Source organism: Mustela nivalis, assembly GCF_964662115.1.
Source record: "Mustela nivalis genome assembly, chromosome: 5".
Classification (NCBI taxonomy): Eukaryota; Metazoa; Chordata; class Mammalia; order Carnivora; family Mustelidae; genus Mustela; species Mustela nivalis.
This window is the reverse complement of record NC_139024.1, coordinates 113,636,506-113,663,493: the sequence shown is the minus strand read 5'-3', so window position 1 is coordinate 113,663,493 and position 26,988 is coordinate 113,636,506. Positions and strand designations below refer to the sequence as shown.

The 26,988-nt window shown below is 41.4% G+C and overlaps 2 protein-coding genes across 3 annotated transcripts in view; both read left to right on the top strand.

Annotated features, from left to right (window-relative positions):
- Window positions 1-22,410, top strand: part of CGAS (cyclic GMP-AMP synthase) — a 25,305-nt gene extending 2,895 nt beyond the window's left edge. The window contains exons 2-6 of one of the 2 annotated variants that reach the window (XM_082729783.1): window positions 6,174-6,258; window positions 12,482-12,724; window positions 18,639-18,741; window positions 20,645-21,671; window positions 21,911-22,410. In XM_082729783.1, coding sequence (XP_082585909.1) covers window positions 6,174-6,258; window positions 12,482-12,724; window positions 18,639-18,741; window positions 20,645-20,996 — 783 coding nt within the window. In that variant the 3' untranslated portion in view covers window positions 20,997-21,671; window positions 21,911-22,410. Of the gene's footprint in view, window positions 1-6,038; window positions 6,259-12,481; window positions 12,725-18,638; window positions 18,742-20,644; window positions 21,672-21,910 lie in introns of both variants that reach the window. The other variant, XM_082729782.1, reaches the window with a different exon arrangement.
- LOC309864144 (sororin-like) lies at window positions 22,028-26,988 on the top strand (the record flags this gene model as incomplete). Its single annotated transcript, XM_082729460.1, has 3 exons — window positions 22,028-22,035; window positions 26,254-26,320; window positions 26,893-26,988. The coding sequence occupies 3 exons, from the start codon at window positions 22,028-22,030 to the stop codon at window positions 26,986-26,988; spliced, it is 171 nt and encodes a 56-aa protein (XP_082585586.1).

The following is a 26,988-nucleotide window of genomic DNA, read 5'->3' as shown; positions in this document are numbered from 1 at the left end:
CTCAGGGTAGCAGATTCAAACTTCATTCCCACTATAAGCATTTAATCTGGTAGATTTCAGTGGAAATTAAACCTTTCATATATTTTTCTTTTGGCTTGCCACCTGGATTGTAAACTCCATTGTCACAAAATGTTTTACATAAATTGTAGCCTAAACAGCTGCCCATTTCATTGGTGTGGACCTAGTGATATTTGTTTACTGCCAGAAAGACACTGTATGTATCAGTCTTTTTTTTTTTTTAAGATTTTATTTATTTATTTGACAGAGAAAAATCACAAGTAGATGGAGAGGCAGGCAGAGAGAGAGAGAGGGAAGCAGGTTCCCTGCTGAGCAGAGAGCCCGATGCCGGACTCGATCCCAGGACCCTAAGATCATGACCTGAGCCGAAGGCAGCGGCTTAACCCACTGAGCCACCCAGGCGTCCCTGTATGTATCAGTCTTTGAATCTTAAAACTCTTTTAGCACTGAAGACTATATAATTCCATCTGAAGTGTTTTGATAGCCAAATGAGCAAAATTTTCACTAGATTGTTTGGCTTAAGTGTGATTCTTATTACATAAATATCATTCAGTTCAGTCATATGGAAGGAACAATAAGATGTTTAAAGAAGTTTCCAGTCAGAAGCAGTCTCCTTTTTCTTTTTTCTTTAACGTAAGCTCCACATCCAAAGTGGGTCTTGAACTCAGGACCCTGAGATAAAGAGTGGGACATACTCTACCGACTGAGCCAGACCAGCTGCCCAAGAACCTGTCTCCTTTTTATTTTTATTTCTTTAAAAATTCTATTTCTAAAAGTAATCTTCACACCCAAAGTGTGGCTTGAATTACAACCTGAGATGAAGAGTCATGTGCTCTTCTGACTGAGCCAGCCGGGTGCCTCTCCTTTTTAAAATCATACACTGGTGGAAGAAATTGAATGAAATTTGTTTTCCTAAAACATGTATTGATTTTTAAAACTGATACATTTTCTTTCTTTCTTTCTTTTAAGCTTTTACTTATTTATTTAACAGACAGAGATCACAAGTGGGCAGAGAGGCAGGCAGAGAGAGAGGGGGATGCAGGTTCTCTGAAGCAGGCTCCCTGTTGAGCAGAAAGCCCCATGCAGAGCTCCATCCCAGGACCCTGGGATCATGACCTGAGCTGAAGGCAGAGGCTTTAACCCACTGAACCACTCAGGTGCCCCAAAACTGATACATTTTCATCGTAGAGTTGATTCATTGCCTGGCTCCAACAGTTAATCCTCTGGCAGGCTCCCACAGCTACCCACCCACTACTGCTTTTCTCAGCCTTTCCCATAGTCACCCCTTTTCCATGTTGATGTCTCTGGAAAGTTAGGAAAACCTTATAGAAGAGCAATAGTATTCCTGTTTATTTTATTCACTGTTATCTTTTTGGTGTATTTTCTTCTGTTATGCATCCACTTGGATTTCAAAGCTAGATTCCAAACTCTTTGTAACTGATAAAAAATAGACACACCTCAGTAATTTATTTACTTGGTTCCATATTGACACATTTTTATTCATGTATTTTATTGTAATATTGTCAAGTTTTAGGTGGAAATTTGGAAATTTTGGAATTACCCAGAGGTAATTGCCACTCCATAATGTTCTCTTTGTCTCTTTGCAATTTACCAATCATAAGTTTGGGCTGAGTGTAAGGCTATATAGAAATCAAGTAATTGTAGTGGTTCTAGCCAGTAGTACATTAACCACTAAAGAGAAGAACTCCAGCCACATACAACAATGTGAATGAATCTTGTCATAATTTTGAACAAAAAAGGAGACGGTAAAGGAATACATAGAGTCCATGTAAACAAAGCAGGAAAAAGAAGAAAAATATGTAAGATCAGAAAAAGAATAGTAAAACGTATTTATGCAGATGACTTGATCGAATTTTTGTACAAACTATTAGAAATACAGTTGGCCTTTGAACAACACAGAGACTAGGGGCATCAACTCTTCCCCATCCATGCAGTCAAAAATCTGCATATAACTTAAAATTTTTTTTTCTTAATTTTTTAAATTTCTAAAAAATTTATTTGTCAGAGAGAGAGAGCACACACAAGCAGGGAAATCAGTAGGTAGAGGGAGGGGGAGAAGCAGGTTCCCTGCTGAGCAGGGAGCCCCACGTGGGGCTCAATCCCAGGACCCTGAGATCATGACCCCAGCTGAAGGCAGACGCTTAACCGACTGAGCCACCCAGGTGCAGCTGCATATAACTTTTGACTCCCCAAAACCTTAACTACTAAGAGCCTAGTTTTGACTTTTTGATGAACAGTAAGAGTAACACATACTTTGTTCATTATATGTATTCTATATTGTATTTTACAATAAAGTAAGAAGAGAAGAGAAAATGTTACTAAGAAAATCATAAGGAAGACACAATACATTTATAATACTGTACTGTTTAAAAACAACAACAACAACAACAACAACCATGTATAAGTGGACCTGCCCAATTCAAACCTGTGTTGTTCAACTGTTATCAGTGAATTTAGCACGATTGCTGGATACAAAGTCAGTAAACAAAAATCAAAGTACCTCAATATATTAACAACAAAAAGAGTGTAAATGAAATGTAAAAATGCCATTTATGATAGCATCAAGATCATCAAATATTTTTTTTAAAGATTTTATTTATTTATTTGACAGACAGAGATCACAAGTAGGCAGAGAGGCTGACAGAGAGAGAGAGGGAAGCAGGCCCCCTGCTGAGCAGAGAGCCCGATGCGGGACTCGATCCCAGGACCCTGAGACCATGCATGACCTGAGCCGAAGGCAGCGGCTTAACCCACTGAGCCTCCCAGGCGCCCAAGATCATCAAATATTTAGGAATAAATATTGCTAAAGATGATAAAAATTTTAAAATATTGCTGAGTAAATTTGAAAACAGACTAAATAAATGGAAATCTATATCATGTTCTGTTTTCCTCAAATTGATCTATATAGATTCAGTGCAATTTAGTCAAAGCCCTATCAATTTTTTTGATTAAATTGACAAGCTTATTATAAGACTTATATGAAAATGCAAAGGTGGGGGTGTGCCTGGGTGGCTCAGACAGTTAAGCATCTGATTCCTGACTCAGCTCAGGTCTTGATCTCAGGGTTCTGAGTTTAAGTCCCATGTTGGGCTCCACGCTGGACATGGAAACTACTTAAAAAAAATGAAATGAAATGAAATGAAATGCAAAGGACCTAGAATAACCCAGGCAATTCTTTTTTCTTTTCTTTTATTTTTTTTTTAAGATTTTATTTATGTTTTTGAGAGAGACAAAGCAGAGAAAGAGAGAGAGAACACGGGGGTGAGGAGGGGCGGAGGGAAAGGGAGAAGCAGGCTGTCCCAGAGCAGGGAGCCCCACATGGGACTTGATCCCAGGACCCCGAGATCATGATCTGAGCCAAAGGCAGACGTCCAACCAACCAAGCCACCCAGGTACCCCAAACCAGGCACATCTAAAGGAGAAAATGTTAGAGGATTTACCCTATCAAAGAGCAAGACTTACTATAAAAATACCCTAATTAAGCAGATATTATTGGTGCAATGATAGACAAATAGGCTAATTGAGTAGAAAGTCCAGACAGACCTGCATATATAATTCAATTCAGTACAAAATATATGCAATAGTGTAGTTCAATGGGAGAAAGGATGGTTTTTTCAATAGTTGATACCGGGTCAATTGGAAATCCATGACAGCCAGCAACCCCACACATCATATACAAAAGTTAATTCAAGATATAAAATAAACCTAAAGATAAAGGAGGAAACAACAAAGCTTCTAGAAGAAAGCATAGAAGAATATCATCATAATAATGGGGTGTGCAAATATTTCTTAAATAGGACACTAAAATCGCTAACCATAAAAATAGATAAAATGGACTTCATTAGAATTGAACTTCTCACCATTGAGAGAATGAAAATGCAAGCCACAAACTCAAAGAAGTTACTCTCAATATGTATATTTGACAAAGGACTAGTACAAATCAATAAGAAAGACAAACCAATTTAAAATTGGGCAAAAGCACTTGAATAGATGCTTTAGTATATAATCCAAATAACAATAAACGTGTTCAACATCATTAATCAGCCGGAAAATGTAAATTAAAATCGTGATGAGATTCTGTTACACATCTATCCACTAGAATGGCTAAAATTTTAAAAGGCTTGACAGTTCCATCTTAGAAGATGTGGAGCAACTGAAACTGCTTTGCCTTGATGAAGAGAAGATAGGTTGGTATAACCTCTTTGGAAAATTGACACTTTGGTCTAAGGCTAAAGATACGCTTATCCTATGGTCCAGCAGTTCTACTCCTAGATATGTACACAGTGGAAATGAGTGCTCCTGTCCACCAAAAGGCATATATAAGAGTGCTCAGAACACTGAGCACTAACTTTGTAATAGTTCAAAACTGGAAATAATCCAAATACTCAAAGACAGAAGTAAATGTATTCTGATATATTCCACTAAGCCAGTAGTATACTGTGTAAGATGAAAAAGAACAAACTGCCAACACACGTAACAATATGGGTCAATCTCACAAATGTAATGTTAAAAAGAGTCAGTTGTAATAGAGTACATTTTATATGATTCTGTTTATATGGTGCTTCCAAGCGGGTGGCTGAATTTATGGTGTTAGAACAGTAGGGACTCTAGGTGGAGGTTTCTGAGAGGGAATGGGAATGAGAACCTTCTGTGCTCTGGGGGTGAGAATAGGGCAGCGCCCACAGAGCTCCCAGTTCCTATTGAGATTCAGCCATTTTTCTGCAACAGATCCTCCTTGGATTGTTGCAAACTCCTGGTTAATATACAGATCTGAAAAAGTTGAACTGACTAATCTGGCCCGTGTTCTTGTTGCTTTTATGGAAGAGTGGATTTTCGCAGGCTCTTACTTCATTCTCACTGACGTCACTCGCAAGTGTTTGACTCTCATAGTCAGCTCAGGCTGCCATTACAAAAACACTATAAACCAGGTGGCTTAAACAACATAAGATTATTTTCTGAGAGTTGTGGAGGCTGGAAGTCAAAGATCATAGTGCAAGCATGGTTAGGTTTGGGTGAGGACTCTCTTCATTGCTTATAGACAGCCACCTGCTCCCTGTATCCTCACTTTACTCCTCAGTGCATGTGGGCAGAGAGAAAGGGAATCTCTCTTCCTCTCCTCTTCCTCTTCTACCACCTCCTTCTCCTCCCACCAGTGTTATCAGATTAGCACCGTACCCTCATGATCTCATTTAACCATCTAAAAACCCTGTCTCGAAGTACAGTCACTTTTGGGGTTAGGACTTCAATATATGAGTTTGGGGAGGACACGATTGAATATACAACACAGTACATCTCAATCTGGACTAGCCCCATTTCATATGGTCAGTAGACATGGCTCCTAGGTACCCTGTTGAGCAGTACAGTCCAATAGCTGTGCTTGAAGCATGCTCCTGACTCATGAGAGATTTGTGGTATTTTTACTACAGGAAAAATAATCATTTGACATAATTGCTGATTCATAGATTATTATTGTGAGGATGAAAATGATTCTTTGAAGCTCCTAAAATGCTGTGGTTCAAAGACATTAATGTAGTGCGTGACTTGGCACTCGCAATTACTTGGGTGGCCAGCAACTCTAACAAGATGGCCCTTGCTCAGCTAGGCAGCACAGGGCTACACACGTTTTTTTAGACCATTGTGACAGGAGTGTGGCTGCAGCATGTCACATGTGACATAAACAATAGCACCTTATAGGTTTTTCACTTTAAGTTTTTAATTCAGAAAAAGTTGGTACGGATTTTAAAAGCTTGCATGATATAATTTAAAATTGTTCTAAATTATAAAAATAATGCATACTCTTGGTTAAAAAAAGTATGGAAACTAAAAACCAAAACAATAATACTCTCCTAGTTTCACTCATCCCCCTTCCAGAGGGTTCGAATCTTAGGAATCTTGCTTTTCAAAGTAGTGTGTTAAGTGGACATTTCAAGAAAAAAATCGCAGTTGCTTGGAAAATATTCACAAAACAACATTTCAGTGCTACTTTTACTATTTCTTAGATTTCTGCTCCTAATGAATTTGATATAATGTTCAAACTGGAGGTCCCCAGAATTCAGCTAGAAGAATATTGCAACAGTGGTGCTTATTACTTCGTGAAGTTCAAAAGAAATCCTAAAGGAAATCCTCTGATTCAGTTTGTAGAAGATGAAATATTATCAGCTTCTAAGATGCTGTTCAAGTTTAGGAAGATCATTAAGGAAGAAATTAAAAACATTCAAGGTAAGATTTTTGACTTTTGATTCTTGAAGTTCTTTTTTTTTTTTTTTAAGATTTTATTTATTTGAAAGAGACAGAGTGGGAGAAAGAGCATGAAAAGGGGGGAAGATCAGAGGGAGAAGCAGACTCTCTCTCTCTCTCTTTTTTTTTTTTTTTTAAAGATTTTATTTATTTATTTGACAGACAGAGATCACAAGCAGGCAGAGAGGCAGGCAGAGAGAGAGAAGGAAGGGAAGCAGGCTCCCTGCTGAGCAGAGAGCCGGATGTGGGGCTCCATCCCAGGAGCCTAGGACCATGACCTGAGCCGAAGGCAGAGGCTTTAACCCACTGAGCCACCCAGGCGCCCCAGAACCAGCCTCTCCACTGAGCAGGGAATCCGATGTGGGACTCGATCCTGAGTCTCCAGGTTTATGACGTGAGCCGAAGGCAGCCACCCAACCAACTGAGCCACCCAGGTGCCCTGATTCTTGAAGTTTTAATCATACCTACTAATTGCCAATGTACACTCCTCTACTGACTTTTTTTTTTTCCCACATCATAACAGGGTTTGAGGGAGGCATATATCACACAGCAGCGTGAGCACCGAATCATCATACTTACGAACTACAAAAGCATCCTCTCCTGATCTTTCTTGACCTCTCTGCAGCAGACTATTGATCAGTACCTCCTGGAAACAACTCTTTGCTCTTGATTTTAGTTTACTACATTTTCTTGGCATTCTTTCTAAATGTTGATTAGTTCTAGTTTGTTCTCCACTGACTATTCACTGGACAGCTGCCTTATGCCTCTGGATATATGTGGTTGCATAAAATCCCCGGGTTCACCTCTTGAAGCTTGTAAACACAAATTGTACCGAGTGCTCTGAAGGGAATGAACTAGGGGAAATAGTGGCAATTGGGGTGGAGTAAGACCCCAAGGCAGAAAATAGCAAGCTCAAGGAACGATAAGAGGCCTGTGTGGACAAGGGGAAGAGTGACACAAAATGAAGTTGAAGAGGTGGTCAGGGGCTAGATTGTGCGAGGACTTGTAGATCCTGGAAATGAATTCAGATGATTTCATGTTCATTCAGGTTTTAATGAAGGCATAATGATTGGCTTTGTATTTTTTTTAAGATTTTATTTATTTATTTGACAGACAGAGATCACAAGTAGGCACAGAGGCAGGCAGAGAGAGGGGGGGGGGCAGGCTGCACGATGAGCAGAGAGCCCGATGTGGGGCTGGATCCCAGGACCCTGGGATCATGACCTGAGCCAAAGGCAGAGCTTTAACCCACTGAGCCACCCAGGCACCCTTGGCTTTGTATTTTTAAAAGTTTACTCTGGCTTCTCTGGTGAAGATATTCTAAAAAGACAAGTAAGGAAAAGGAAAGAAAAAGGGAAAATATTGAAGTAGTTCAGGTGAAAGACAGTGGTGGCTTACATGGAGGATGGGATGGAGAGAAGCAGACACATCCAAGCTTGTAGTAGTGCTTACTTCTGGAGTAAGTGTAGGGGTTGAGAGAAAGGATTAAGTTAAAGGCCTCCAGATTTCTGACTGAGCACCTGTGTGGATTGATTGTACCATTTTCTAAGATGGGAAGGACTGAAGAGGAACGTATCTTGAGGTATGAACTAAAGGAGTTTGGCTTTGGATATATTAAGTTGGAGATTTCTGTGATACACTGAAGTGAGAATGTCATGTATGTAATTGGATATGGGTTTGAAGTGCAGAGGATGTGTTCGGGCTGTATGTGAACATATAAATGGCATTGGCCATAGATGAGACCATGTAGGCAGAGAGCATTGATTTGTTTATTCATGAATCAGTAACCACCGATCCTCTAATGTGCCAGACGGTCTAGGTGTTTGGGATACAGTAATGAACAAAGAGATGAAGACCCTCACCCTTCTGTACCTCGTGGTTAGGTAAGGGCAGACATACAATTAATACTGAATGGAAACCATAATTATCTTATATACTAGAAAATAGTAAGTTTTATGATGAAAAAGTATAGCAAAGTGAGAGGGACCAGGAGTGCTGAGGGTAGACTAGGGGAGGGGGAGTTGCAGTGTTAAGTAGAGTGGTAAGAGGAGGAGGATCCCATTAGAGGTTGGGAAGAAGAGAAGGAGCCCAAGGAGACTATGTGACTTTGCAGAATGAGGGGTCAGGGTGTAGAATGCTACTGACTTCCAGAAACCATAGGATTTGCTCTGTAGTTTTGTGGGGTCTATTGGTGCCTTTGGCTTAACAGTTCCAGTGGGGTCCTGTATGGACAGCATGTGTAAGCATATCCTTACAAAGTCTCTGCTGTAAAGGGCACAGAAATGTGGGTAAGTGTGGGGAAGAGGCAGGGTGGTGTCAAGAGAGAGGGATATTTGAGAATGAGAAATACTGGAACCCTTTGTATATAGATAGAAATGATCCGGTAGGGAGGGAGCCGCCCCTGATGAGGAGAGAGGGAACAATTGAAGAAACAAGGTGCTTAGGATGGGAGGGGTAGCCTTTGTGCAAGGGTGGCCTTTGAAAGGTAGATGGACACTTCTTAGTAGGAATAGGAGGGTAGAAGGATATCATGGGTAAGAAGTGGGTTTTGCAGATTTAGTAATAAGAAAATGATGGCCTTCTCTAGAGTGTTCTCCTTGGTTCTCTAGCTTCTCTCTCACTGTGGTCCCTTCCAGAAGTCTTGTCTAAGAGTAGTCTTTAACTACTGCTTGTACACTTCCCAATTGCAAAGCCAGTATCTCTCATCTAGAGGTTTTCCTGAATTTCTGACCACCACAGCCACCTGTCATATGGCCATCTTTACTTGGGGGTTTTCCACACACCTATAGCTCAGTGTGTCTAAAACCAAGTGCAACTCAGCCCCATATTTCTTCCTTTTGATTGTTCCATATTGAAGAATCAAATCAATGTTAATCATTTTCCAGGCCAAAATCCTGGGATTACATTCTAGACTTCTACCTTCTTTCTTACCTTACTGATTCAGTCCATCTACCAGTTTTGTTTATTTAAACCCCTTTATTTTTATTTATTTTTTTAAAAGATTTTATTTATTTGCTTGACAGAGAGACACACAGCAAGAGAGGAAACAAGCAGAGAGAGAGGGAGAAACAGGCCTCCTGCCGAGCAGAGAGCCAGATGTGGGGCTCAATCCCAGGACCCTGAGATCGGGACCTGAGCCTAAGGCAGACACTTAATGACTGAGCCACTCAGATGCCCTGATTTAAACCTTCTTAATTGCTCTCATTTCTGCTACTTGTGGTTTTTTTTTTTTTTTTTAAGATTTTATTTATTTGTTAGAGAGAGAGCGAGAGAGAGAGCGAGCGAGCACGCACAAGCAGGCAGAGTGGCAGGCAGAGGCAGAGAGAGAAGTAGGCTCCCTGCTGAGCAAGGACCCCTATTCAGAACTCGATCGCAGAACCCTGGGATCATTACCTGAGCCGAAGGAAGCGGCTTTACTAACTGAGCCACCCAGGCTTCCCCACTTCTTTTTTAAAAAAAAACAAAAACAAAAACTGGGGGCGCTTGGGTGGCTCAGTGGGTTAAAGCCTCTGCCTTTGGCTTACGTCATGATCCCAGGGTCCTGGGATCAAGCCCCACACCTGGCTTTCTGCTCTGCAGGGAGCCTGCTTCCTCCCCCCTCTCTCTCTGCCTGCCTCTCTGCCTACTTGTGATTTCTCTCTCTCTGTCAAATAAATAAAATCTTAAAATACAATAAACAAAAACTGTACTGTTGATCCTTGAACAACATGATAGTTAGGGCCACCAAACTCCCTGCATAGTCAAAAATCTGTGTATAACTAAACAGAACTTAACCACCAACAGCCTCCTGTTGGCTGGAAGCCCTCTTAATAACATAAACAGCTGATTAACATGTATTTTGTATGTTATATGTAGTATATATTATATTCTTATAATAAAGTAAGTTAGAGAAAAAAATGTTAAGAAAATGATATATCCAATAAAGGTTAGTATCCAAAATATACAAAGTACTTATTAAACTCAACACCAAAAAAGACAAATAATCCAATTAAGACATGAACAGACATTTCTCCAAAGAAGACATGCAGATAGCCAAGAGATACATGAAAAGGTGTTTATCATGACAACATCAGAGAAATGCAAATCAAAACTGCAATAGGATATTACCTCACACCTGTCAGAATGGCCAAAATCAAAAACACAAGAAACAACAAGTGTTGGCAAGTATGTGTAGATAAAGGAACTTTAGTGCTTTATTGATGGGAATGCAAACTGGGGCAGCCACTCTGGAAAACAGTATGGAGGTTCATCTAAAAGTTAAAAATATAATACCCTATAATCCAGCAATCACAGTACTGGGTATTTACCCAAAGAATACAAGAACACTAATTCAAAGGGATACATGCACTCGTATATTTATAGAAGTATTATTTACGATAGCCAAGATATGGAAGTTGCCCAAGTGTTTATTGATTGATGAATGGATAAAGATGTGGTATATGTATATCTACAATGAAATATTATTTAGCCATGAAAAAAGAATGACATCTTGCCATTTGCAATCATATGGATTGAGCTGGAGAGTATAATGCTAAGTGAAATATGTCGGTCAGAGAAAGACAGATATCATCTGATCATACTCATACGTGGGATTTAAGGAACAAAACAAGAAGCAAAGGAACACAAAGAAACAGACTCTTAGCTACAGAGAACAAACTGATGGTTACCAGGAGAGACGGGAGAGGGGATGGATTAAATAGGTGATGGGATGGGACGCCTGGGTGGCTCAGTGCGTTAAGGCCTCTGCCTTCGGCTCAGGTCATGATCCCAGGGTCCTGGGATTGAGCCCTGCATCGGGCTCTCTGCTCAACAGGGAGACTGCTTCCCCTCCTCTCTCTCTGCCTACTTGTGATCTCTGTCAAATAAATAAATAAATAAATAAATAAATAAATAAATAAATAGGTGATGGGATTAAGGACTGGACTTGTCATGATGAGCACTGGGTGATGTATGGAAGTGTTGAGTCACTATGTTGTATACCCGAAACTAATATCACATTGTATGTTAACTAACTGGAATTTAAAAACTCAAAAAGAGAAAATCATAGGGAAGAGAAAATACATTTACAAGATTGTACTGTATTTACCAGAAAAACACTCATTTAAGCCAACCAATGTATTTCAAACCCATGCTGTTCAGGGGTCAGCTGTATTTAAAGTGAGAGGACCTAAAAATCTACTCTCTGAGCTCATTTCCAGTATTTAGTGTAGTAGTATCAATGACAGTCATCATGCTTACTCATCCTGCATAACTGTAACTAATATCTCCCCATTTTCCCCACCTCCCCATCCCCAGTAACTACCATCCTACCCTCTGCTTCTATGTATTCTGCTTTTTTAGATTCCACATAAAAGTGAGGTCATGCAGTATCTGCCTTTCTGCATCTAGCTTGTTTCACTTAGTGTAATGGCCTCCAGATCACCCTGTCGTCACCAATGGCAGGATCTTCTTCATTAAGGCCAAATGCTGGTCCATTGTGTGTACGTACCACAATTCCTGTATCAGTCCTTCCATCCATTGGCACTTAGGTTGTTCCATGTCTTAGCTGTTGTGAATGACGCTGTAGTGAACATGCATCGCTCCCTTGTCTTCGTGCCCCCGCCTCTGTGGTGTCACAGACACACACGCTGTGTGTTGGATAGTTGCTGTGGTCTTTGCGATGGCCCGTCTCCTCCCTGCCACTCATCTGCTTTTTTCTCCAGGCTTCCTTCCATACTGCCCCCCTATGAAAATTTTATCATAGTACTCCAAAAGCCCAACATCTTCAGGGGCTTCTCATCATTTACACCAGACAGAATTTTGACAATGCTTCTCTATGGTATGTATCGATAAATATTGCTTAAATGGGGGAAAAACACTTTTTTTTAAAAGATTTTATTTATTTATTTGACAGAGATCACAAGTAGGCTGAGAGACAGGCAGAGAGAGAGGAAGGGAAGCAGGCTCCCTGCTGAGCAAAGAGCCCGATGTGGGGTTTGATCCCACGACCCTGGGATCATGACCTGAGCCAAAGGCAGAAGCTTTAACCCACTGAGCCACCCAGTTTCCCCAGGGAAAAACACTTTGCTTTGTGGGGTCAGTTTCTACTTTAGAACTCATTTTCACCTTACACTCAGCACTTTACAGATCTCCAATGACGGATATATTATTTTTGCAGAATATCGTATTGATAATTGCTGTCTTCCCCTTTTATACTTTTAAACAGGTATCGATGTCATTATGGAGAAGAAGAAGAGGGGGAGCCCTGCTGTAACACTTCTTATTAGAAAACCCAAAGAAATATCTGTGGATATAATCCTGGCTTTGGAGTCAAAAAGCAGCTGGCCTGCTAGCACCCAGGAAGGAATGCCCATCAGTCAGTGGCTTGGAACAAAAGTTAAAACCAATTTAAGGCGACAGCCGTTTTACCTGGTACCCAAGCATGCGAAGGAAGGAAATGGTTTTCAAGGTAACTTGAATGCGAAGGTTAACTTACAGACAAAAAGAGGGGTCCGTCCTTTTTTCTTTCTTTTTCTTTTTCTTTTTTTTTTAAAGTAAGCTCTATGGGATACCTGGGAGGCTCAATCAGTTGAGTGTCTGCCTTCAGCTCTGGTCATGATCCCAGGGTCCTGGGATCAAGCCCTACATAGATCTCCCCACTCAGTGGGAAGTCTGATTGTCTCTTTGCTCCTCCCTTTCCCCCCGATCATATTCTCTTTCTCAAATACATAAGTAAAATCTTTTTTTTTTTTAAGATTTTATTTATTTATTTGACAGAGAGAAATTACAAGTACACTGAGAGGCAGACAGAGAGAGAGAGAAGGAAGCAGGCTCCCTGCTGAGCAGAGAGCCCTATGCGGGACTCGATCCCAGGACCCTGAGATCATGACCTGAGCCGAAGGCAGCGGCTTAACCCACTGAGCCACCCAGGCGCCCCCATAAGTAAAATCTTTAAAAAAAATAAATAAAGTAAGCTCTATGCCCCATCTGGGGCTTGAACTCACTATCCCAAGATCCAGAGTCACATGCTCTAACCGTGGAGCTAGCCAGGCACCCAAGGGTTATTAATGTTATTTCCTAGGACAGTAATTAGTGCTGTCAACATATCAAGAGCCATCAGGCTAAACAGACTGTAAAATGGGAGTTTGGTGAGGAATGTAATTGAAAAAGGCAGAGTTGGCTGAGGGTCACATTGAGCTGCGAGATGCTGCTGTGGTGTGTTTAGAGTCAGCACCATGGCAGAAGACATCAAGACCAAAATTAAGAACTTCCAGACTGCCCCTTTTGACAGCCGCTTCCCTAACCAGAACCAGACCAGGAACTGCTGGCAGAACTACCTGGGTGTCGACCTGGGACGACCGCCAGGCAGAAGGCACATTTCCTGGGAAGATCTGAACTGGCTCCGCCCACCTCTCCTCTGTCCTCCGTCCTTCTCCCAGGCTGGTGAAGGCGGACCTGGATGCAGGGTGATCCCCACCCTGGGATTCTGAATCATGGCCTAACTAATAATAATTACTCGTTGGAAAAGTGTAAAAAAAAAGAAAAAGAAAAAAAAGAAAAAGGCAGAGTTGTAGTAGTAATATCAAATACTCAGATTTAAAATGTCTTCTAACTCACATTGGAGTGTTATTTTTGCTTGTTTATTTTCAGTAGAGAAGGGCAGTACTAGCCTTGGAGTCAGACTGCCCTGGGTCTGAATCCTGAGGCTTCTTCTCCTACTAGATGTGTGATCTGGGGCTAGTTAACCAAGTCTCTCTAAATCTGTTTGCTCATCTCTATACTGGTTTAATCAAAGCTACTTGAAAGTTTCTGGGGGTGGGGGCACACCTGGGTGGCTCAGTCGGTTAAGTGGCTGACTCTTGGCTTCAGCTCACATCATGATCTCGGGATCCTGGGATTGGGCTACTGTGTCAAGTTCAGTGGGGAGTCCGCTTGAGATTCTCTCTCTCCCTCTGTCCCCCGCCCCATCACTGCACTCAAGTTTTTTCTCTCTCTCAAATGAATAAATTTTTTAAAAATATTTTATTTTATTTATTTTTTTGGCAGAGAGAGAGAGAGAGAAAGAGACAGAGATCACAAGTAGGCAGAGAGGCAGGCAGAGAGAGAGGGGGAAGCAGGCTCCCTGCTGAGCAGAGAGCCTGATGTGGGGCCTGATCCCAGGACCTTGAGATCATGACCTGAGCTGAAGGCAGAGGCTTAACCCACTGAGCCACCCAGGCACCCCTCAAATGAATAAATTAGAAAAAAATAGCTTCTGGGAAGGTAAAAATGAGACAGCGTATGTAAAATCCCTAGTTTAATCCAAGGCAGTTAAAATTAATGTTCTCATCAGAGCCTAGATTCTTATTCTCAGCCTTCTTGCCATTCCCATTCCTTCTTGCCCTTCTGCTGTGCTCCATGCAGCTACCTGACCCTTGCAGCCTCGGGTGCAGTTGGACCTGTGTACTGCTGTGTACTGTGTACTCCGCCTGGCGGGTAAGGACAGGTTTTTCAGGTGGTGCTCTTGGGTAACATTCAAGTTCTGAGTTAGTCTGCAGATAAAACAGCTAAAATCATTTTAGGTGATTATTTTATTTTTCTCATAAATTAAGGACTTTTGGTACCACTACAGCTGGATTCCAGGGATACTGGACGAGACCACAAAATGTAGGAATCAAGTTACAAATTAGTATTGCTGAACAAATCCTGGAATTAATTAATCATGCTTAGTTTGATGGCTTATGTTTTGTAGACACATCATAACTTTTTACATTATACATATATAGGAGTCATTTTCTGCAAGAAAAGTGGTTAAGAGGGAATTACAGATATCATTATTCATAATTTTGGAAAAGGAACACAGCTTTCTGCAAAGAGGGGTTGCCACCCCTGAGTAATTTCTAGAATGGCTATCCCAAGAAACTCTCTCTGTATGAGATGCAGAAATCTTGACAGGACCCATACCACTCTCTTGCTGGCCTACTACTGACTGCCCTGGGCAAGACTGGGAGACAAATCAGATTAGGGATGAGAGAGCCCTCAGAGGCACTGTGGTCTTTCAAAGGCCCGTGTGACTGGGTAGTTCTTCCTGTCCTTGGGTTAAGATCAAAGTGGAGGCTGGTGATGGGTACTCAGGTGACCTTGCTCTCTTGTTACTCTCATTACCCTTGGCTGTTCTCCTCCTATCATTCTAGGTTATCTGTATTCAGGTATTCCCCCTCCCCTCAAATCTCTGTATCCAAATGACTGAACAGAGGGGGCATATTCGCAGTGAAAATACTGACACTACATTGCAGGCATGCATTAACACCTATTTTAGTTTTTCTCTTTCCAAACATTTTACTATAAATTTAATTTGGTTTTTAGTGAAAAATTAAAAAAAATCTTTCTGCCTATCTTATTTAGAAGTAATACCAGCATCCATTATCAAGAGTATAATTTAAAAAGTTGAAGATTTATTTGTAGTTCTTTTGTTCTGAAGATAAAAAGACCGTCAAACTATCAAGCTTAAATCTGCTTGAAAAAATTTCTCCTGAGCTGAAAGCTGTTGTTGTAACCGAATGAGCCACCCAGGTGTCCCTAGATGTTGGATTTTCAATTTTGATTTATTTTTATATCATAAATTTATAAGGCATTCACATGGTTCCAACATTCAAGCTGTTCGCTCTTCATTCTTCCTCCTTCCCTAATTGGAAATTCTCTTGTTTTTGGTTTACCTTTCATATAAGTAAACACATATTTGCATATATTCATATGCTACTCGCCCTTTAAGATAAAAAGTACACCTTCTTTTTATCATTTATATCACTTAGTAAGCTACCTTGAATACCGAGCCCTGGCTCTGTGTGGAGGTAGTACCCATTCCTCTTCTCAGTCTGTCTTCACAACCAGTCAAGTAGATCTATACATAATTTTACTAGACATTGCCAGAATCACCTCCACAAGGATCACACAATTTGCAATCCCACAGCAATGTACCAAGAGTACCGATTTCACCCTCAGCCTTAGCGACAACACTCATTAAAGTTTGGAATTCTTGCCGATAATCCACAACGTGAGAAATGATAATGTAGTTTTTAAAAATAAACTTTTAGTTTATTATAAAAAAAGATTTTATTTATTTATTTGACAGAGAGAGAGAGAAAGACGGTGAGAGAGGGAACATAAGCAGGGGAGTGAGAGAGGGAGAAGCAGGCTTCCTGCCCAGCAGGGAGCCGGATGTGGGGCTTGATCTCAGGACCCTGGGATCATGACCAGAGCCAAAGGCAGATGCTTAACTGCCTGAGCCACCCAGGCACTCCTAAATTGTTTTAGCTTTTGCCTTTGGGAACTCTTTCAATTGAATCTACCTTTTATCAGGTCAAGTTTCCATCCAGATTTAAAATACTAAGAGATGTTTTTTATTTAAATTATGAATGAATGTTGTTTTATTAGCTGCATTTCCTACTTCAGGTGAAGTGATCATTTTTTTTTTAAAGATTTTATTTATTTATTTGACAGAGAGAGAGAGAGAACACAGCAGGGGGAATGGGAGAGGGAGACGCAGATTCCCCTGAGCAAGGAGCCCGATGTGGGCCTCGATCCCAGGACCCTGGGATCATGACCTGAGCTGAAGGAAGATGCTTAACAATTGAACCACCCAGGCACCCCGATCATATGTTTTTCCTCTGTTCTGTTAATGAGACAGAGTAAATTGATTGATTTGGAAGTTATAAACCAATCATATATTTCTGGTATAAAACCAAGAAATAATAGAATAGTCAGAATGTAAAAAAGTTAGCCATGGTAAAACCTGGGGAGAAGGGTTGGAAATCATTCTATTCTTATATGAAGTCTCCCAAGGAATAGTAAAAAGGCAACATTCCCTTGTTCATTTTACATGAATATAAAAACTTGCAAGTATGGTATAAAAAATGAACAAAAAATGTGAATCCATTGATTTAAATTATTATTGAAATAGAATATTAAAAAAACTGAACTTAACGATGTATAAAAGTACTATATCTTGTTATGGCTAATTATATTAAGCTCCGTGCTGCTCCCCACCATTTTTTCCTATCTCAGCTCTTTGTCTGCTTCAAATCACTTGTTTTGTTTTATTCTTTAAAATATTAATTTATTTATTTTAGTGGGGGGGAGCGGCAGAAGGAGAGTCTCAAGCAGACTCCCTCACTGAGTGCAGAGCCCATATGAGCCTCAATCCCACAACCCAGGAGATCATGACCTGAGCCGAAATCATGAGCCAGACACATTAAGGACCGAGCCACTGTTCTGCACAAAATATTCACAACTGCTGTGTTTTGGTTCCAAAAAGGAAAGAAAACTTTATTATTATTATTATTATAAAAAGCTAATAGAAACCTATTACAGAAAACAACAGAAACAGGAGAGGAAAGGAATCTACACAGAGATGAAGCTTATAGTAGGCAATAAGTGAAAATAAGGCAAAGTTACATCAAATCGAGTACTTGGAACATCCAGCCTTATCAGCCAGGGAACCCAGTGGAAACAGCCAGGCTGGGGTCCCCATAGAGAGGCCTGGGTGGAGGGTCCTCCCCTCGGGTGAGACTTCCAACTGACCATCCCCATAAGGGCCATTATTATAGGGCAAATCACAGGGTTTGAAATGAAACATGTGTTCGCCTACATGCAGTTTGGAGCACGGTGCATTTCTACGTTATCATGTTTCTTTCTTTTTTTTTTTTTTTTAAGATTTTATTTACTTATTTGACACAGAGAGAGAGATCCCAAGTAGGCAGAGAGGCAGGCAGAGAGAAAGGGGGAAGCAGGCTCCCCGCTGAGTGGAGAGCCCGATGCGGGGCTCGATCCCAGGACCCTGAGATCATGACCTGAGCCGAAGGCAGAGGCTTTAACCCACTGAGCCATCCAGGTGCCCCCGTTATCATGTTTCTATGTTTTCAAGGAACCTGGGCTGTGTATCTGCCTCCCTTCCTGGATTCCATTCTGGGGGGCCAGCTGAGCCTGGAGCAGGAGGGGATGTGAGATACGATTTGTAGCTCCTGGCATCCAGAACAGAAGGGTCAGTTCTGACCTGGAGGCCAGATAATACAGTTTAAACAATCAGACTCCCAAGGTTATTCACACAGCATGAGTCTAACAAACAACATTCTTTAGCCTGCCCGTGTATATGTATGTCCAGGTGGTCAGTTATGCGGGACAAATCACAAAAATATCTAACCATACAGAACAGCTACCCAGGCGCCCTCAAATCACTTGTTTTAATATGTAATTACATTATTTTTCTATTCGCTTCTTTTGGTCTGTCTCCTCCTAGAAATCTTCCAGAGTGATATTTTAATGAAGGAAATCACTTTAGCATTGTGTTATATTTATATATGAATGTTTTGGTAAAGTGCTTTTCTATTTTTCTTTTGGAAATTAAGAAGAAACATGGCGGCTCTCCTTCTCTCACATTGAGAAGGACCTCTTGAAAAGTCATGGACATTCTAAAACATGCTGTGAAACTGATGGAATAAAATGTTGCAGGTAACTTCCTTGTTTTGTTATAGATTATCTATGGAAAATTTCATTTTTTTTTTTAAGATTTTATTTAGGGGCACCTGGGTGGCTCAGTCGTTAAGCATCTGCCTTCAGCTGATGGAGCCCTACATCAGGCTCCCTGCTCAGAGGGAAGCCTCCTTCTCCCTCTTCCACTCCACCTGCTTGTGTTCCCTCCTCTCGCTGTGTCTCTTTCTGTCAAATACATAAATAAAATCTTTAAAAAATAAAACAGTAAAGATTTTATTTATTTATTTGAGAGGGAGAGCACGAGAAGGGGGAGGAGCAGAAGGAGAGGGAGAAGCAGATTTCTCACTGAGCTGGGTACCTGACCCAGGGCTCGATCTCAGGACCTGAGCTGAAGGCAGACACTTAACCGACTAAGCCACCCAGGCACCCCTGAACATCTAATTCTTTACTGATTTCATAGCTCTAACCTAAAGATGATCGTTGCTGAGTTGAGTCCTAGGGGCAGTGTGTGGCTGGATTGATCCTGGAGTATTATCTAGGAGATGAGCATGAAACCAGGGAAGCCAAATCCAAGGGCCCAAGGAAATAGTGTTGTTAGAAGGCAAGGCCAGAGAGCATATTCCTGAAGCTAGATCAGATAGTTGTATAAAGTCTGACCAAGTGAGAGGATATGATCACTCACCACAGATAGCCACAACAATTGGATGTGTCCTAGTATTCTGGTGGCTTCAAGGTAATGAGTATTAATGTCAGAGTTGGAAGAGGCCAAAAGATCATTCTTATTGGATACTGATACTGATGCCTTCTTCTGGATGGTTTGTGTTGAAGGCCAGGGACTGACTAGCTAAACGTGAAACAACACTAAGAGTGGGTAATTGTTTTCCTTGTTAGTACACACACCATAAAGAACTGAGATTGAAAAGAAATCATTTGAGTTTCTAAAGTTGTCCAGTAGAAGGTTCACAGAAGTTAAAAGGTCAGAACAAGAATGCCCAATGGGCGGGCATGGGAGGTTCTTTTTTTTTTTTTTTTTTAAGATTTTATTTATCTATTTGAGAGGGGGAGAATGAGAGAGAGTGAGCATTAGAGGGGGAAGGTCAGAGGGAGAAGCACACTCGTTGCTGAGCAGGGAGCCCGATGTGTGACTCAGTCCTGAGATTCTGAGATCATGATCTGAGCTGAAGGCATTCGCTCAAGCAACTAAGCCACCCGGTGCCCTGATGTTCTTTTTTTTTTTTTTTTAAAGATTGTATTTATTTATTTGACAGAGAGCACAAGCAGGAGGAGTGGCAGGCAAAAGGAGAAATAGAAGCAGGCTTTCTGCTGAGCAGGAAAGCCTGTGGGTCTTGATGCCAGAACCCTGGGATCATGACCTAAGCCCAAAGCAGACGTTTAACTGACTGAGCCAACCAGATTCTTTAAGGCTTTGTCTGTGGGCTTTAAATCAGGCATTAAGAAAACTGTATTTCTGATAAGACTAAATAGTTTTGTAATATTGCATCTTATCAACTATGAAATAACTGGATGAATAATTAAATATTTGCAGCCTAGTAAGACAAAATCATTTTGTAAAAGTTAAAACAAGATTTTTCTAGGTACTAAATAACTGAATGAATAATATAAATATCTGCCAGTTTCATATATAAATTCATCCTGATAGAATATTTAAGCTAAAAATAAGGAAGAGGGAAGAATAAAATGTTTTTGAAACTTCACAGCATATATTTCAAAACATAACCAAGGTTTAGAATGACCCTATAATTATATTTATGCCTTTATTGTTTTTTGTATTTTTATACATAATATCTGTATTGTTTATTATATCTTCATATGTTTTTCCTGTAAGATGCCTAAAGCTTTTTGTGGAATGAAGCAGGTTGTAAATAAATAAAAATAAGTGATTTTCTTTTTTATTCAATAGGAAAGATTGCTTAAAACTAATGAAGTATCTCTTAGAACAATTGAAAGTGAAGTTTAGACACCGAAAGGAACTGGAAAAATTCTGCTCCTACCATGTGAAAACTGCCTTCTTTCATGTCTGTACCCGGGACCCACAAGACAGTCAGTGGGACACCAGAGACCTAGAGCTCTGCTTTGATAAGTGTGTGACATACTTTCTTGAGTGCCTCAAGACGGAACAACTGAAGCATTATTTTATTCCTGGATTCAATCTTTTCTCTCGGGACCAAATTGACAAAATAAATAAAGAATTTCTATCACAGCAAATTGAATATGAAAGAAAAAATGGATTTCCAGTTTTTTATGAATTTTGAAATTATATTTTCAAAAAGAATCAAGAATTAGAGTGACTTTATAATAATTGGAATGTTTGAAATTTGTCACATCAGTGATCTACTAAAAGGAATGTAAATAATGATTTAGCTCTCAACTGTCTAAAGAAACCTGAATCAGTATAAAAGGATTGATCGTCTTACGAAAGAGATTAGTCAAAGAATAAGAAGCAAAAGGAGTCTTTAAGATCTAAAAGCTTCACCAGTTTGGAATGAAAAGAAGAACATGGGGTGCCTGGATGGCTCAGTCGGTGGAATATGTGACTCTTGATCTCAGGGCTCTAAGTTTGAGCCCCATGTTGGGTATAGAGATTACTTACAAATAAAATTAGAAATACATATCACCTGAGTTAAATTCATCAAACACTCACTGAACACTACTTCTTACCTAGCACAAATGCGTGAGGAAGTTTGCAAGAGACAATATGAGAAATGATTATTGCCTCCACAAAACTGGTAGGCTTTGTTCAATGTTCAAATATATTTGGAGCAGTGTCCTGTCCTATGCCAGAATAGGCAAGAAGGAAGTGAAAAGATAAGTTCTATATTGTCTCTACGTGTCTCAGGAAATCCATAAAGTCATAGCAAAATATAGACCAACACACATGGCCAAATATGAAACATATAATTTATTTTCCTTTATTATTTTTATGTTTAGTAACACTTTATTTTTTTTTATTTTTTTTTTTTAAGATTTTATTTATTTATTTGTCAGAGAGAAAGCGAGCGAGATCGAGCACAGGCAGACAGAGTGGAAGGCAGAGTCAGAGGGAGAAGCAGGCTCCCTGCGGAGCAAGGAGCCCGATGTGGGACTCGATCCCAGGACGCTGGGATCATGACCTGAGCCGAAGGCAGCTGCTTAACCAACTGAGCCACCCAGGCGTCCCTATGTTTAGTAACACTTTAAAAAGAGATTTTATTTATTTATTTCACACACACACAGAGGGAATACAAGTAGGGGTAGCATCAGGTAGATGGGGAGGGAGAAGAAGGCTCCTCTCTGAGTGGGGAACATGTTGTGGTATGGATCTCAGGACCCTGGGGGCAGACGCTTAACCAACTGAGCCACCCAGGCACCCCTTTTGCAACACTTTTATATGTATTTCTGGAAAGGTAATAAATGCATATGGTATAACACTGAAAGGAACGGATGGAATCACCCTTTCTCCTCGGCTCAGGCAGCATTCAATGTAGACACTGTTCATTAACCTTTTCCTACTTGAGTATTTTGTACATTTTCTTATGGACTGTTGTATTGTTTTCTCATGGTTTTGTAGAAGTTCTTCATATACTTTGGATATTTATGCTTTGTTGCTTGTCCACATAATGAATAACTTGTGTGGTGTGTTTTTACCATTTTTGGTGTCTTTTAGTAAACAAGTTTTAAAAATTTTAATGTAGTTGAATTTATCAGTCTTCTCCTCTACAGTTTGTGCACTTTATACATGTCTAACAACCTACTTGAACATACTAAGAGAAAAGTTAGATATTTGGAGGAGAGTTTGGGGGACAGTGGATGCTAAATAGTAGAAAAGTAAACAAAAAAAAAAAAAAGACCAAAAAAATTCCAAACTTCTTTTAATTCCAGGGGAAAAACAAATTTGTGCAAGAAAAGTTCTGATTTGAGAATATTGCTCAGCTGTATTTATATATGAAGTTGAAGTAATATAACCATTGACTCGGTCTTATCAAAATTATGATGAATTATTTGGGGAGGATAAGGGAACAGACTGAGGACTTGTATGGTGACAGTGGGATTGAGGGGTTGAACTCTATAGTTTCCTATTGTTTCCTAACAAGTTACCACAAACCTAGTGACTTCAAACAGCACACATTTATTTTCTGTGTGTGTGGGTCAAGACCCTGGGCATGGCTCTGTGCAGGGTCTCACAAGGCTACCATCAAAGTGTCAGCTGGGGCTGCAGTTTCATCCGAGGCTTGACCGAGAAAGGTGCTTTGTTGGTGGTGTTTAGGTCCACACGTTTTAAAGGCTGAGGACTTCAGTTTCTTTCTTTCTTTCTTTCTTTTTTTTTTTTTAAGATTTTATTTATTTATTTGACAGACAGAGATCACAAGTAGGCAGAGAGGCACACAAAGAGAGAGAGAGAGAGGAGGAGGAAGCAGTCTCCCTGCTGAGCAGAGAGCCTGATGTGGGGCTCGATCCCAGGACCCTGAGATCATGACCTGAGCCGAAGGCAGAGGCTTTAACCCACTGAGCCACCCAGGCACCCCAGGACTTCAGTTTCTTATGGACAGCAGCCAGAGGTCACCCTTAGCTGGTAGGAGCTGCCTTGGGTTCCTTGCCATGCCATCCCCCCAGCACTGGCAGCCCACACAACATGGCAGGTCACTTCAGAGCTCAAGGGAGGGAGAGACTCTAGCACAGAGGCTGTGCTACGCAATGGAATACTATGCAGCTATCAAAAGAAATGAAATCTTGCCATTTGCGACAACGTGGATGGAACTAGAGGGTATCATGCTTAGCGAAATAAGTCAATCGGAGAAAGACAACTATCATATGATCTCCCTGATATGAAATGAAACAAGATGGGATTGGGAAGGAGACAAACCATAAGTGACTCTTAATCTCACAAAACAAACTGAGGGTTGCTGGGGGAAGGGGGGTTGGGAGAAGAGGTTATGGACATTGGGGAGGGTATGTGCTATGGTGAGTGCTGTGAAGTGTGTAAACCTGGCAATTCACAGGCCTGTACCCCAGGGGATAAAAATATATGTTTATAAAAAAAATTAAAAATTAAAAATTAAAAAATAAATTTAAAAAGTGAGGAAAAAAAAGAAAAAAGAAAGAGGCTGTGCTACGATCTTATATAACATAATTGCATGCACATGTGTACCTTCCATCCCCTTTACTATATTTGATTGGTTGGAAACAAGTCAAGGTTCCCGTACATATTCTGGGGGAGGGCACTCACTCAGGAGTGTTGTGCCAGTTCAGCCAACTACACAGTTGAAGGGGAAACAGCCCCCACAGGAACTGCCTCACTTCTGACACCAACTGCAGTTTCAGGAGACCCCTCCCCCCCAAGCACTCAGTTTGATAATTGGCTGGAAGGACTCAGAACTCACTGAAACAGTTATAGTCCTGGTTACTGGTTACAATTTATTACAGGGTGAAGATACAGGCTAAAATTAGCCAAGGGAAGAGCACATACAGCAGAGCCCTGGAGGATAAAAAACAGAGCTTCTGGGGCCACCTGGGTGACTCAGTGGGTTAAAGTCTCTGCCTTCCGCTCAGGTCATGATCCCAGAGTCCTGGGACCGGGCCCCACATCGGGCTCTCTGCTAGGTGGGGAGACTGCTTCCCTGCCCTCCTGCCTGCCTCTCTGCCTACTCATTATCTCTCTGTCAAATAGATAAATAAAATCCTTTTTTTTTTTTTAAAGATGTTATTTATTTATGTGACAGACAGAGATTACAAGCAGGCAGAGAGGCAGGCAGAGAGAGGGGAGGAAGCAGGCTCCCCGCTGAGCAGAGAGCCTGATGCGGGGCTCGATCCCAGGACTCTGAGATCATGACCGGAGCTGAAGGCAGCGGCTTAACCGACTGAGCCACCCAGGCGCCCCGATAAATAAAATCCTTAAAAAAAAAAAAAAGAAAGAAGACCGAGCTTCTGTTCTCCCTTCCCTATAGAGTCACAGATGCATTATTCTCTTGGATTCAGCATATGACAATACACATGAAATACTGCCAGCTAGGGAAGATCATCTGAGCCCCAGTGTCCAGATTTTTATTGGAGCTCAAGTGTTTGACTGCCTACATGTCTAACCTCAAAGTCCAACCACTCTGGAGGTCAAGACCCAAAGCCCCACAACAAATCACTTTGTTAAGAGTTTCTGGCATGTTCCAAGGGCTTAGTGATTTATTACCTGCCAGAAGCCAATGGCCAAGGCAAGACTTCTCTTTTGAGTTAGGTTACTAACTTGAGTTATGTATTTGTATCTTTATTACCTAGACACAAATCCCAGGAGGTGAGAGTCACAAAACCACCCTAAGAGTATAACCATCACAGGTATGAATGGGCTGAATTAAAATGCAATTTAGGCATGTTATTTAGAAACAGATAAAGGGCGCCTGGGTGGTTCAGTCAGTTATGAAGTGTTAGACTCTTGTTTTTGTTTGTTTGTTTGTTTGTCTTTAAAGATTTTATTTATTTGTTTGACAGACAGAGATCACAAGGAGGCAGAGAGGCAGGCAGAGAGAGAAGAGGAAGCAGGCTCCCTGCTGAGCAGAGACCCCCCCGATGTGGGGCTCTATCCCGGACCCTGGGACCATGACCTGAGCCGAAGGCAGAGGCTTAACCCACGGAGCCACCCAGGCGCCCCCTCAGACTCTTGGTTTTGACTCAGGTCGTGTTCCCAGGGTCATGAGATCAGGCGCTGGGGCAGGCTCCACACTTAGCAAGGCATCTGCTTGGAATTCTCTCCTCTGTCCCTCCCCCTGCTCATGTGCTCTCTTTCTCTCTCTCTCTCAAATAAATAATTTTTTAAAAAAGATTTTATTTATTTGACAGAAAGAGACACAGCAAGAGAGGGAAACACAAGCAGGGGGAGTGGGAGAGGGAGAAGCAGGCTTCCCAGCTAGCAGGGAGCCTGATGTGGGGCTCGATCCCAGGATCCTGGGATCATAACCTGAGCTGAAGGCAGCTGTTTAATGACTGAGCCACCCAGGTGACCCTCAAATAAATAAATTTTTTAAAAAGAAAAAGATATGACTAATAGATAAACTGGTGGCAATTTGGTAATGAAAAATAAAGGGAAAAGGACTGGGAGCTACTTTTAAAAAAATAAGTCATGTAGGGTCTCCAGTGGGGCTCTGGGTTGGTGTGAGCCCCAGAGAAGGCCGAGGCAGAGACCAAGGTTCATGTGTCTGAGAGGTGAATGTGGTCCAGAGGGGCTGCCCAGTGCTCCAGGCCCAGGGCCCCATTCCTACTCAGTCTCTGTGGAGGTCCTAGCAGAAATCAGGCCTTGATCGAGCACCCTTCCTGAAATCTGGCCAAGGCCCCGGATATGGCTCTAGTCAGAAAGCCTGTCATTTTAAGGGGTGCCTGGCTTGCTCAGTCGGAAGAGCATGTGACTCTTGATCTTGGGGTCGTGAATTCTAATCCCATGTTGGATATAAAGATTACATAAATAAATAAAACTTAAAAAAAAAAAAAGAAAAGAAAGCCCATCACTTTGAAGACTGTGGCCCATACTGCAGAGATCCTGTCTATTCACAGGCCTCAAAGGAGCCCAAGGATTGCTTTTTTCTTGGAGAAGGAAAACAACCCTCCTAGCAAAGAGCCTACTAAGAGGACCTCTTCTTTTTTAAAAAAAAATTTTTTTTTAAAATGTTTTATTTATTTATTACACACATAGAGGCAGCCAGAGAGGGAACACAAGCAGGGGGAGTGGAGAGGAGAAGCAGGCTTCCCACCTGAGCAGGGAGCTCGATCCCAGGACCCTGAGATCATGACCCGAGCCGAAGGCAGACGCCCAACAACTGAGCCACCCAGGTGCTCCAAGGGAGGACCTCTTCACGACATGTCATATCTGCGTCACCCCCCCATTCCTGTGCTGTACTCCCTGAACATTGAGTCCAACTCCAGGGAAGAAGACCTGGACTTCAGAGACTTGAAATGTCCGTCTCTGTGCAGGCGGTCCTCCAGCCGACTGGAGACCCTTGGCTCTGCCTCCACCTCCTCCCCAGGATGCCAGTCTGTCTTGCTTTGGTTTCTAGGGACTCTGGGGTCAGAAGGCTGGGCCAGAGCCTCACTGTGGTGTGTTCAAAGTTAATCGAGGTCCCCAGAGTCCCTGGGAATCCCTGGGCCCCACATAATGGGAAACCCCCATCAGCCATGAAAAAGAAATGAATGAAGAAGTTTCCAGAGATCCTGAAATCAGATCTGGATGAATGGGCTGTTTCCATGAATGCTGAGTTTGGAGCCGCTGACTTTGCTCTGTTCACTAAATGA